General features: G+C 43.6%; 1 protein-coding gene across 1 annotated transcript; it reads left to right on the plus strand.

Annotated features, from left to right (window-relative positions):
* The first annotated feature begins 1175 nt into the window (after window positions 1-1175).
* Window positions 1176-13553, plus strand: LOC137783933 (MAM domain-containing protein 2-like). The gene is made up of 15 exons (XM_068574288.1): window positions 1176-1221; window positions 1344-1454; window positions 4821-5101; window positions 6783-6867; window positions 7060-7197; window positions 7931-8208; window positions 8491-8584; window positions 9143-9289; window positions 9987-10106; window positions 10237-10379; window positions 11415-11511; window positions 11963-12121; window positions 12218-12471; window positions 12895-12979; window positions 13203-13553. Exons 1-15 carry the CDS (start codon window positions 1191-1193, stop codon window positions 13247-13249), a joined length of 2070 nt encoding a protein of 689 aa, XP_068430389.1. The 5' UTR covers window positions 1176-1190; the 3' UTR covers window positions 13250-13553.
* The last annotated feature ends 121 nt before the right edge of the window (window positions 13554-13674 follow it).

Consider the following 13674-nt stretch of genomic DNA (forward strand, 5'->3'; position numbering starts at 1 on the left):
TGGTCTCCTCTAGCTCTTACATCCATTCCCTTCTGCAATGAATTATTATTTTTCAATCAGTTGATAATTTACTCGGGTGTAGGATCAAGGCAGACTTGACTCATGTTCATGTTCACAAATACATGATGCCTGCAAGCTGATCAGAGCCGAAGCCAGCAGAAATATTTGAGACGGTTGCAACAGTGCTTCGTCTCTCTGCAGGTGTATCCACACCTCTCTTCGAATAGTGAGGCGTGGAAGAAGTCAACTTCTTCCACACTAAACCGGGAGAACCATTTCTTTGTGCACCTGGCTTTGTCACGCCGAAACAGCGGAGGAGCTTCTCTAAACTATTGCACAGAAAGTCGAAGGCGTGCTGTTGCTCCGGCGGGTTTTCCGGTGAGGACCGTCTCATCCTTGTGGCGAATGGTCGGCTAATCTCTCAGGGAGGTGAATGAACATCGCTGACCTTCTGTTTTGGCCACAACTCAGGCTAACTCTGCGGTGGGCCTGGTGAGGGGCCAGCGAATAGGGCTGTCTTTGAAAAAGAGTGCTGAACTACTTTCCGCCATTTCTATTTTGTACACCAACCTCCAGTCACCAGTCCGTCAAGCTCCTGCTGTTTGCGGATGACACCACCCTCATTGTATCGTATGTACCGCTTCTTTCAATACATTGAGCACCGACTGTGTTCAGGAGTCCACAGCTTTCATACACCCGTCTCCCATTTTGGAGTAAATTCAGGACCATGCTGTGTTTCTCTTTTCGGATACTTCCTGCTTTTAACAGAAAGAATCACTCCTTCGTTACTCTTTATCGTCCTTCTTTTTCTCCCACAACCTCCACCCCTCCTCTTCTCCTTTCACCCACCCTCCCTTGTTTCCTCTGGTCCCTCACTGGCTTCCCGTCGGGTCATCACTCACCTTCTTCCTCCTCCTCCTTCTCTCCTTTTTAGTCCCCTTTTTTTCCTCCTCCTCCTCCTCCTCTTCCTCCCCTTCCTCCTCCTCCCTGCTCTGTTGTCCAGACACACTTCCCAGTGGATCGTCTGCAGTGCGCTGCCAGTCTGTGAGCTGGAGAGACACTCAAGACGAGACCAGAGGAATCTCCAAAAACAAACTTTTCCTGCAACTTCTTGAATCTTCTGCGGATGCAAACTACTTTTACTTTGACTTATTTTCCTCTGGGGGTCGATTTATTCCCAGAGCGCTGCAATGCTTCCATTCTACATCTTGACTTTTGCTGGTGAGTACTTTCTAACGCTCGTGCCAGAGCTGGTGGTGAATGAGGACATGTTTCTGTGAATGCCAGTCGCTATGATTCATACTTACCGTTCCCTCGCTCTTTTTCTCTCCCTCTGTTTAAAGCCACCATCCAAGCCCACAACCAGCTGTTGCCAGGCTCCTGCAACTTTGAGTCCAACACCTGCGGATACACATCAGATGAAGACTTTACAAGCTGGGCCCTGCACAAAGATGGTACTGGGAAAGTTGCGACCCAGCATCTTCAGTCTTTTCTTGAAAACATTTTATTTTCAATGTTTCTTCTTGCACTCAGTGTAGGCTTTGTTGTGTCTCTTTGAGCTGTTCATCTGTGATGTTGCAGTGGTTTTAGTGCAGGTTTTGGCCAAAACTAAACGATGCACGCTGGCAGAGAAGCCCATCTGGTCTGCATTGAATCCAGCATCTCCGAACATCTGGAGCCAGTGAAATAACACATTTAGGCATTCCGTGTTGGTTTGGTTCCGCAGCTGATATTAATGGGTTCTGCGCGCCGATATATACGTTATGTCAGCCAATATTTATGTTAAGGGATCAAAGCCAACAGATGAATGCGGCTGAGATCATTTGTACATCCCCCTGTTCTGGAGACTAGGCCAACTTCCATCTCATGTGCTGAGAAGCGCTCGCACACATTGTTGAGGAAAGTCGAGCTGCAGATATCTTGAGAGTGTTGTACTTGCAGCAGGATCCTGTCAAGTTAATTATGACATGAAGCAGGGCCGGATTGAAGAGGTGGAGGTTGTGTTGATGTTGTGAAACACTCAGCTCTCTGACCTGATTTTATTTACACAAAACCTTAATCTAACATATTTGTACGACTAGATGCAACTAACTCTGTCAGGCCTGTTCGGCCTGTTAGAAGTATGATGAACAATCCTCCAGAACCGGTCCGAGCACTGGTCTGAGTCGAGGTGACCGGGTCCCGCTCACTGGACTTCATTCTGGCCCAAATCCACACTTTCCAAAGGCAGATCGTGCAACCATATTTGGGCAACAACCAGAACATATGTGGTCCATTAGTGCCAGAACATATCCAAGTGTGCAAAGTTGAAGTCTCTAATACCAAAATGCTCTATAAATGAAAAGAGTGCCTATAAAAAGGAAACAGAAGAGCATTTTTGGAAATATGCATTTTGGATTTTTTACCAAGAAGATGAGATGAGAGAGTCAGGAGGTGACTGACCTAGCTTAGCATCAAAGGTTGAAAGCAGGGGGGACCAGCGAGTCTGGCTCTCTTCAAAGTTCAACAACAGAAAGGTGAATGTGGGGTTTTAGGGAGGAGTTACATGCTGAAACATCTTCTTGCCAAACAACAGTGACTTTTCAGATATTTGTTGTGAAAATGAGGCTTCCCGCAGGAACTCCCCCTAAAACCACGAAGAGGCATTCTTACGTTTGTGCTTTGATTAAACAAGCGACATACCGCATGCTCACTAGGGTACGTTGGCGGTGTTGGTGGGAAGGTTGGACAGCCAGGTTAACATCTTCCAGTATTTATGCTAAGCTAGGCTAACATCGTCCTGACTTCAGCTCTGTAACCCACAGACACAGTTCTGCATAGGTGCTGAAGAAGTAACCACAAACAAAAACTGCTTTCACTGTCACTTCATTCACCTGCTGTTTCTCTGAATAATCGATCATTTGGTGTAAACAATGTAATGATATCCGACAGCTTTTATTGTATGAGGAATTCATTTGATTGAATTGGGCAATCCTCATACTTAAGACTATGGAACAAGCGAGTGGAAGATATTTTGTTTCACCTTTCAGAGAGTTTATTGATTATGAATGTTGGCATTATATGCATTTGATGACTATGGACCAACCAATTGAGTGACTGACTAACTTCTTGCTTCTGCACTAGTGAAAGGGTCGTGCTGAAGCTCACCATCTCCCATCAAAGCTCTTTGGATTTGGGGGAAAGACTTTCTTCTAGCATGATTGTTCCCTGCTGTTCTAGTAGCAACTGTATCTGCAGTGAGACTCTGTTGGAAAAACTCCTCTTTAAGACTTTATTCCCCACCATGGTCCTTCGCTTATTCTTGCCTCAAAATTGCTCTGCTGGTGCAGCGCCTGTCTCGCTGCCAGTCCTCCCTCTGGGAAAAAAAAGCCAACTACTTTCTCTTTTCCTGTTTCCATCCTTGTTGCTACTGCCGCCGGCTTGCTAGAAAGGTCAGCGTAGCCAATGGAGTGCTCAGTCTTTGCTCATTAAATCTCCTCTCTTAAAGCTGTGTGCAGCACAGCAGAGGCTGCAAGAGAAGTGAAGTCATGTCGACTACATGAAGCATGTTATGTACTTTTTAAACAAAGCCGAGGCACTGATGAAGTCAAGAAGTTACCTCAAGTTGATTGTGCGCCATCATCACTGACGTTTCCATTCAGTCCATTTGTGTAAATACAAACATTTGAAAACAATTGGACTTCATTGGCGTAAAAGAAAAAGAAGCATATTAAATGTGAGATGATCTCAGCCCCAGTGTGAGTGTGCGTGTTTGTCAGGATAGGAGCCTCAAGGCAGCGGCATTCCACAGGGACAAATAATAAATGACAGACGAGTAAGGAGAGCCCAGAGGCCCCTGTAGAATAAAAAGAAACTAAAGTCTCTGTGAGGGTGGGAGATGAATTTTTGATGTATCATTTCTCACTTTCAAGTTTGTGTATTATATTTTAGAATAAAGTTCCGTAAGTGACCGTATTCAGCCTTTTACCTCAAAGAGAAGATGTGTGACAGGTCATCACGTCAAAGTTCATGACTTAAAACCTGCAAATCTAATAACATAGCCATCAGTCTCAGCCGTTCATGACTTTGAGCCTCGCACGTTTTTCTTGTTTGTGCATCGAAGGTGTAATCACACACAAAAGAGGAATCCCGGAAAGTATAATATGAATCAACTCCATGTTCCAGCGCTACATTGCTTGTTCTCTGTTGGTTTGTGTGGCAAATCAGTCCAGAGCTGAGGGTGGATTCTCCCCTTTCTTCAAGTTTTTCCAAACTAATGATCATTCCCGCATCATCTGCCATACCACAAAGCTTCGAAGGGACTTGACTTCATGTGCGTCCCATCGAATAGGATTTACATTTTTCTTCACTATTATGTTGTGTTGGTGCAGCCTGGTTAGTTTGCATTTTTTCTTTTTTCTTAGCACTTAGCACAAATAAGATTTGCTACTTTTTTCAATTCTTTCTTTGAAAGCTCATGAAGGTGCTGACTGCTGGGTCTCAATTATTGCTGAAAATTGGAATTGCATTATGATGGATACTGACAAAAGTTTTCAGTCTCTACTGTGCAGGAAACCTTGAATTCGTTTATAAAATAACCACGATGACAAAGAGAAGAGTCTATCAACGCGTGAACCACATGTTCATATCCTTTTAACTTTAGATGTCAAAGAAAAGTTAAGGCTTTCAGATAGATAAGTCAGAAACATTTTAACATTTTAATCATATTTAATGTACCAGTGCAAGAATCTCATTCAATATTTTGTCCCCTCCCCCGCCTTGGCAGCAACAGTGTTAACGATACATCTTGTCTAAATCCCACAAACCTTTTTTTATGTCAGGTCGTTTTGTTGTCGTGGACGCAGTGGACCAGGACGGTGCGATCGGGGCGGACGCTGGGCCACAGAGAGACGTCACAGGCGTCCTGCTGAGCCCGGCTCTGGAGCAGGACGAGTGGAGCTGCCTGAGGCTCGTCTACCAGATCAGCGGGTCGGGAAGCCTGGAGGTCCTGCAGCGCACGGAGGGAAAGAGCTTTGACAAGCCGCTGTGGAGCAGCAAGGCGGCCTCCGACAGCTGGGTCATCTCAAGCATGGACCTGCAGAACAACACCGAGCCGTACCGGGTAAGAGATGTAGAATACAAGGTCTACTCGTTGTGTTCATCATCTGAGGAGCTTTCACGTGATGATTCAATTTCACGTCTAACTCCCCATATGGAGACTGCAAACGCAAGGGACATGTCAATTTACCCTTTAGTTTTGTTACTATTGTAGTCAAATGTGAAAGTAAATTGTAATTGTTAGGAATCATGCAAAACACACCTAAGAATAAAAGTTAGGAGAAAATAAATGTGTTCATCACAAAAAAATAATCTCCAGATTGGGTTGTAGGCAACATAAGGCGCCTAGGCCATTCTCCCTTTTCTTAAAATAAAAAGCCTCAAGATAAATCAAAGAATTAATTATGTAAATGTTTTGAAAGTGTAACCGCTGACTTTCATTCCCTCTTTCGTGAGACAGAAAACAACATTTCATGTCATTGTTGACAGGAGGGAAGACCAAAGTTGATATTATACATGCAGGCCCAAATATAGGCCAGTGTGAAGGGTGTGGAGAAACACACGCACACACACACACACACACACACACACACACACACACACACACACACCAACACCTACACCCACACACATTATCCAAACACTGTGTGAGGATAGTGCAGCAGATGTTTATATGATATGCACAGGCAGCGCTGACTCTGACAGGGTCGTGACCTCTACGTAATGTGAAGTCGGGTCTGTGCTACACGTGGGCCCCTCAGTGCATTAACGTCAGTGCATATACATGTATTACATTCCAAAGTAGACCCAGGTGGAAAAAAATGTACATGTCAGTGGTTTCAATTTCCCACTGATTACTAAAAGGTGAAATTTCTCTCGATGAAGACAAAATGGCCAACATATAATCTCATGGCTGTTAAGTTTTTGAGGAGAAGATTGATATCAACTGAGGGCAATATCTGAAGAAATTACGTTTTAAGTACCGGATGTTGAAAAGCTGGCGCTACACTGAATTTGAAGCTGTCAAGTTAGCCTAGCATAGCATGCACACAGCAAAGACAAAGGGGAGCCTGGCTCTCCTCCAAAGATATTGTTGCCAATAAATAATTACACACTGTAACTCCCACTACAATAGCTATGCAAGATTCAGGAGAGTTTCCTTTTGAAGAGAGCCAGGCTGTAGCTACGCCTCACTGCTCCTTCTTTATGCTAGTGCAGCTATTCAGGTCCAGAGTCTTGGGCTGTAACGTTATCCTACTTAAGGCACGGACACAAGAGGGATATCAATCTTTGTGTCAATAAGAAAGAAAGCAAAAAAGTGTTTTGCCCAAATTGTTACAATTCTAAATATTATTTTAACAATAAAAAGCCACAGGATTGAATTGATTAAGCTATTAGCTTTTTAATCTATTTCAGCGAAAATAATATGAATAAATCCCATTAAAATACTATGTAGAATATATCTGAATTGAAATGTAACACACATAATGAAAACACATGCTTTTTATTTATCAAAAAAAAGTAGAAATAACATTTCCGATCATGCTTGTGCCTTTCTTCTTCTGGAAGTCATTTTTACAGAAAAGCTGCCGCTCACGCGAGCTTTAAAACTGAATTAGATGCCTTTGTGTTTCATGGGTGCACTTTCCCTGACCCTAAAATGCTCCGTGGATTTCTATGACATCATTCCTGTGTCAGTCCCCATCAGGGTTGCAGGGCATCGCTGAACATGTGTTGTTGATTAGGTTGTCATCGAAGGTAAACCTGGACGGACCTCTGGGAGCAGCGTGGCCATCTTTGAGATCCACATCAGCTCTGGATACTGCCTGGGTCGGTTACTTCACACACACACACATCACTCACACATAATAATCCACATAAGCATGCAACTCTGGATGCACGCCATCTGTGCTCTGTTCCTTCAACTCACACACGCGTGAACATTGTTGGTGCATTAATAGGTTTTCAGCCTGTTGCACTCACACCCATAACGGCCCTGTTTCACATGTGTTCTGCGTCTAGAGTGTGATTTCGAGGAGTCTCACCTGTGTGGATACAGTAATCAGTGGAACGCCAATGTAAACTGGTATGTGGGAGGAGGCGGGGGCCAGCTCCTCCACAACAACATACCAAAGGATCACACGTACAACAACAAGACGGGTGAGTATTATTCATACAGACGTGTTTCTCTTATCCAAGGACTTGAGTCCTGGAGGTTTTCATTCAGAGAAAAAGAATGCTATTTAAGGAAAATGTTGTTGCATAGTTTGGTCATAACTTTAACATTTACTCCCCATCCTTAGAGATAAGCCTGATATTGCTTCATATTTGTTTTGTATTGGCAACAAATCCCATGAAAAGACCCAAGGTAACAATCCATTGGTTCACCTCTCACTACTTTCTGACCTCGCTATAATGTCTGTGGGTTTCAGCTACAAGCATCTTCCATCTGAATCATGCTGTAAATCTGTAAAAATGGGTCACAAATACATAGTTTAATTTCTAAAAACAGCCCCCATAATTTCATAAAACAGCTGGGCGCTGTAGAATTTAGCAAACGCTACTCCAACCGAAGTAAAAAAGTTCATTTGTTGGGTAGAGGTTTAATACACATTAAGGCCTCTAATGACTATTTACAGCAGCAGGACGGTGTATGTGGGGTTGACTCTAAATAAAATAGTCTGCGCTGACAGCGTTCTCGGATCAATTCATTCAGCATCCGTTGTTGTTTACCTGTTAAATAAAACCCTTTGTTTAAGTGCATGCTGGGAGAGATTTCAATGACCTGTGCTTCCTGCATGGCTCAGATATAATAAAGGTAGCGAATTTCATTTGAAATGTTCCCAGTAAACTTCCCAGGAACAGCATGGCTCATGTCTGAACCCTCACTCAGGTCACTTGATGTACGTGGACTCCATCTACACCAAAACGTTCAAAGAAGTGGCCAAACTGGTGTCCCCCATGACGACGGTGCCGTTGTCCGGCTGCCTGAGCTTTCAGTACCAGAGAAGCGAGAGGAGGGGCAACCTGTTCTCCGTCTACACCAGAGACCAGCTGGGCCAGTACCAGGAGCTGTGGAGAGCCGACACGGAAATCCCGAGCAACTGGAGCGGGACGCTCGAAGAGTGGATACCTGTGCAGGCGGACCTGAAGGCACCGTACTCTGTACAGGTCCGTACGAAGCAGTCAATGTCAGCTCGACGTTTGTATTTTAAAGCTCTGTGTGATGACTTTTTTTTACATGAATAGATGATGACATTTAAAAAAAAAAACAGGAAGAGGAAGCTTTGTCCAAGTAATCCATATACTTCTGAAATGTTTCAACTATTTTGAAACCAAACTATTTAATGTATGCCTTTAAAATGTATTTACCCCTGAAATATAGCGTGCATGAAATCCCCTCCTGTGTGAGGCCTTGCATGTGTGTGTTTATGAGTGTGTGTCTCCCTCCAGGTGGTCTTTGAAGTGTCCTTCAACAGCCCGAGAGGCGGACGCGTTGCAGTTGATGACATTTCCTTTTCGCCAGAGTTTTGCAGCAAAGACACTGGTGAGCTGCCGTCTCAGTTACTCACTGTTCCTTCTGAACAGGTTAGTTTAGTGTCGGCTTCACACGCAGTTACATCTGTGATAGGAAACGTTTTGTTGTTTCCAAAATCAGAACTGAACAATCTTTTATATGCTTTTATGATCATTGTTGATGTCATTTCTGGAAACTCTGTGATGCTGCTATTCATGGATCTGAAACGGGAAAAACCTGGTTAATTAATGGATGAATGAATTTAAAAAAAACATGTCTGTTGGGTAACTTAAAATGTATTATTTGTATTATATATTTTTATTTTGTATATATATATATATATATATATATATATATATATATATATATATATATATATATTTCATCCTTGTTCTTTTCTATTAAATACGATTTTCTACTATTTTCTATATTATTTTCTACTCCGTTTATATTCATTCATTTACTTATTCATCCTCCGGGGACTATAACCACAGAACATGTCACTCTGATAATAATTAAATACTAAAACTAGAGCCGCAAACGTTTATCCAACATCAAAACACTGCTTTCTCTGCATTTGTTCCACAGAGCCGACCTTTGACCCCTCCATCGCCAGCTGCAACTTTGAGTCAGGTTTCTGCCACTACGTCGAGGACAAAGGGACGTTGTCGCCGTGGAAGAGAGTGTCTGTGAGGCCCAACATATTTAGGAACGGAGACCACACGACAGGGGCAGGTGGGCTTTAGTCTCCAACACTTTAACCTGCATTGAGAGCAATCGAGTCACCGTCACTCAAACAGGAAGTTGTAGGATTGTATAGTTAGAAAGAAGTGAGTTCACCAGATGTCTGTAGCCGGCTCCTCATCTCAGCGTCTCAAAGCTACATGAACCGCTACTAGCGTACCACATCAAAATCTGTGCAGTTGTACAGAGGAAGCGAGTGGAGTTGCCTTTTGGGTAATGTAGGCAAGAAAGAGGACTGTGTGGATTGAAAAGGCCCATTTCTCCGGTTCACTCATAACGAATATTTCTAATTTGACAGTGGCTCTAATGACTGCAGGGACAGTCATTAGACCCACTGTTGCAGAGCAGTTCTACAGAGCTTGTAGCTTATAATTGAGGTACATTTACTTTCTGGTTTATTGAATGTTGCCACCAGAGGCGATGGATTTCCCATTCACATTGCTAGAATAATGTTTGCGATTAAAACTTTGCATGCCAGTGATTTGGTGGTGGTCTGTTTGAAAACTCAATTCACGCAGCTCTGGAAACCAGTGGCACCTCCGGATGACAAAAGTGGGATTTTATGCCGTTTGAAAAGAGTTGAAATTGAGATCAACACCAGCTGTGACTGCTGATGAACATTCATGGCGAGCAGATTTACAGAAAGGGACAGTTTCGCGAGAAAATAAAGTCTGTCTTCTCCTTCCAGGATATTTCCTGTTGGCTCATTCCCGGCTCAGCCCACGCTCCGGTTACGTTAGCCGTCTGATCGGTCCAACTCTGCCTGGGAACATGAAGTATTGCCTGAGATTCTACTTCTCCCTGAGGGGTGAGTGGCACCTGAAAACTCTCCGGATGGAAGGATATTTTCCACGTGTCATGAAGTGAATCCTGTGCAGTGATTTTGTTTATGTTTTCGCTGACTCACCACCAGACATTAATAACTGTGGCAAATGCAGGTTTCAACCAGACGGACCAGGCTCTTGCTGTGTATCTGCAGCAGCAGAACGGCAGCCAGGAGAAGATCTGGACTCAGGGGGAGAAGTCCAGAGGACTCTGGATCGCGACGGACGCCACCTTCCAGACATCACAGCCTGCCAAGGTCAGAGGAGAGAAAGTGGAAATATCATATCGGTCAGAATAACAGTGGAGAATGAGTGCAAGAAGGAAAGACGCAAGTAAGGACAGGAAGAACTGAACATACGGAGAAAATTCAGGAATGATGTTCATTTAGTAAATTATGGTCCCATTTAGAGTCAAATAGACCATAAGGCAGGGTAATGCTCAGGGCGGGGCTACTTGTTGTGATTGACAGGTCAATACCGCAATACAGTTGTCCGGTCTGGGAGTTGTCAGTGTTTTACATCTTTGAACTTGAACTCTTTCACAGTGTGTTTTCAGTTCATGGAAGTTAATTGTAACATTTTGGTCCCCTAAAAAAACGTTAACTGGGTCGCAAAAGAATGAGACGGAGACAGACAAAATGACACCAAATCATCTTCTTATGTACAGTATGGTCTGGACCAAAATGGTGGACCAATCTATTGATACTACAGATGTGCCGCTAAACTGACTACACAAAGGGAAAGGAACAGTTTTAGAAGAGCTAATTTAGGAACAATTAAAGAAACAAACACATAAAAGTCAAATAAACCAATGGATGGATACAAACACATATATATATATATATGTAAAAGGTGAAAAAAAAAAGGGAGCGGGACATGTAAAGAATGAAGGACATGAATAAAGGGGCCAAACAGTTGACATGAGAAAGAAAGAAATGGATTACTGGTACTTTCATGCAAAGCTTTACTTCCTGTGCTGGCGAGCCTTTTAAGTTCTTCCCTGTGATCTCTTTTATCCACCACACAACGGCACAGTACCATCAGCACGTTTGCATGTGCATTACAATTAATCCATCCAGATCCCAAAGGGCTCAAAGGCATTCTCCACACTGGCCTTTTGTTCCCGACTTGACATATTGAACCGTTTAGAAGAAAAAAACACTTGACTATTTATTTTTCTTCCCCGTGAGTCGCACACACACGCGTCTGTTTTGCCGTAGCGTAGTGTAAGTGAGCAACGCTTTAAGTTCCTGTGTGGGCGATGAAGCTGACGGCTTACCTTTGCTGTTCAGGTGGTTTTTGTCAGCACCTGCAGGAGCTTCTGGGACTGCGGCTCCGTGGCTTTGGACGACATCAGCGTGAGCCTCGGAGACTGTGAGCTGACAGCAGGTAAAAAAAAATAAAGTGACGAACGAAGAGCTCTCACGTGTCTCCACCAACTCTCATCAACATGTGTTATTTGTTTCAAATGTTTCATCTACACACACCTCTCGACCTGATGTTTAGCAGATGGCATGGCATGATTTCTGGGGGATAAGTAGATCCAGTACGGTATATATTTTTACCGCAACATCTTTGGACATAATACTTGTTCAGGCCAAACCTCACGATGTGCAAACTAACTCCTTATCTGCATGTTTTCGGCTCCCAGTGGATGCAGGACTGGCAAAGGGACTAGTAAATAGGACGAGTAAATATCTGCGCATCATGAAAGCAGATCATGTTCAAGTTATAAATGGAGTCGGATGAAAGTCAAAGTTAGAGGCGAGAGGCGATACGGATGTGTTTCAAGGTCGACCGTCACAACAGGCGTTACGTGTCATCCGTGCTTCTGTCGCAGGCTTGCTGTCGTCGTCTCTGCCGGGACACTGTGACTTTGAAGTCGGCCTGTGCGGCTACACTCAGGACAAGCAGGGCGATGACGCCAACTGGGAGTGGAGGAGAGGATCCACCCCGACCTCGTACACCGGCCCGAGAGGAGACCACACCAGTGGACTCGGTGAGGAGGCTTTTCCTTTCTGTCCCAAGTCCAGAATACTCCGCTCACAATACACACAGTACATTAAGTATAACCTGTGTGACGTTTGATCGACAGGGTACTACCTGCACATGGAGGCGTCGCCCATGCTGCCCGGTCAGCGTGTCCGGCTGCTGTCCCGCCCTCTGAGGGGCTCCAAGGGGCGACAGTGCCTGCGCTTCTACTACCACATGTATGGCTCAGGGACGGGTCAGCTCAGCATTCACCTCCACAAGGCCAAAGAGGACACGCTGCTGTGGCAACTGAGCGGCGAGCAGAGCATCGCCTGGCTGAGGGCCACAGTGGAGTACCAGAGCGACAGCCAGCATCAGGCAAGAGTGAAAGACGTACACCTTTGCAGGTTTTATGTTTCAGGCCTGCGTGCTGCACATGGGGACCATGACCGGTACAACATGGTGGAAGCTGGCTGATATACTTTACCTGTTTTAAAGAATTACTTTTCTAGTGGTGCAACTGATGAATACGTTCACTGTAGGTTAGTCTATGACTAATATTCGGATTTCATTCGGTCTTTAGAATGTCAGAAAACTGTGGAAAATTGTCGAACACTCTGATGTTGGGAACCACTCATACTTTTGATACTTTAAGTACATTTTGTTTCAGTAGGCTTTTAAATGCAGGCCTTTTATCTGTTATGTTCCACTATCACATCGCTGAATTGGTCCACATACTTAATAGTAAAGGAGCCGAGTAATTCTTCTGCTCATCACTCACTGTGAGAAATATGCTTTCAGATTGTGTTTGGAGCGACCAGGGGTTCATCAGTTAGGAGCGACATCGCCATTGACGACATCATCTTGGAAAGCGGACCTTGCCCCGGTAAATATCTAAGAAAACTGTTGAATACACCGCTACAGATTAAATCATCCACGAACATAAATGTGCAGTAAACGAGAATATATATATATATATATATATATATATATATATATATATATATATATATATATATATATATATATATATTTACACAAATAAAATAATAAAACCTATGCCTTCAAGGTCTGTAGCAGCTCCCTGATTACTTTTTGATCCCCTGCAGAAATAGAGATCAAGGCCACCGTGGGAACCTCCAATGAGATCGAGTAGAAGCCAGAAGTCAGCCAGCTGCGTAGGATGCATGACCCCGTTCTTTATTTTATTTTTTTGCACATGACAGACTCCTGACACCTGCATATCAATCTGAACACATATGGAAGTGGATAACAGCAATCGTTCCATGCAACAACTATCAGTTGTGTCATATTCAGCATTTCTCTCTGCACCGTAGCAACAGAGAGCGTTTTTAATTGTTTTTCATCACATTTATATGCATTAGATTAATGCTCATTGCTCAAAATAAAGCTAGACGGTTATTCACTATTATTTTTGTTTTTCTCTCATTGCTAGCTGCTGAAGTCAATACGAATCACATGTCATTACTGAAACTCAGGAGAACATATCAAAACATGTCCAACGTGTTCCTAGTTAAATATAACAGTGGCATATAGAACATATTAGGGCAATAATTATAA

The sequence above is a fragment of the Clinocottus analis genome, unplaced genomic scaffold (genome assembly GCF_023055335.1).
Source record: "Clinocottus analis isolate CAN_PGR_092001 unplaced genomic scaffold, fCliAna1.0.p SCAF_13, whole genome shotgun sequence".
Taxonomy (NCBI): Eukaryota; Metazoa; Chordata; class Actinopteri; order Perciformes; family Cottidae; genus Clinocottus; species Clinocottus analis.

What these genes read in the sequence shown, in the direction of transcription:
- LOC137783933 (XM_068574288.1), top strand. Translation starts at nt 1,191, where the DNA reads ATGCTTCCATTCTACATCTTGACTTTTGCTG. An exon ending in CTGGGCCCTGCACAAAGATG is followed by an intron (nt 1,455 to 4,820) that starts GTACTGGGAAAG and finishes TTTTTATGTCAG; the next exon opens with GTCGTTTTGTTGTCGTGGAC. An exon ending in ACAACACCGAGCCGTACCGG is followed by an intron (nt 5,102 to 6,782) that starts GTAAGAGATGTA and finishes GTTGTTGATTAG; the next exon opens with GTTGTCATCGAAGGTAAACC.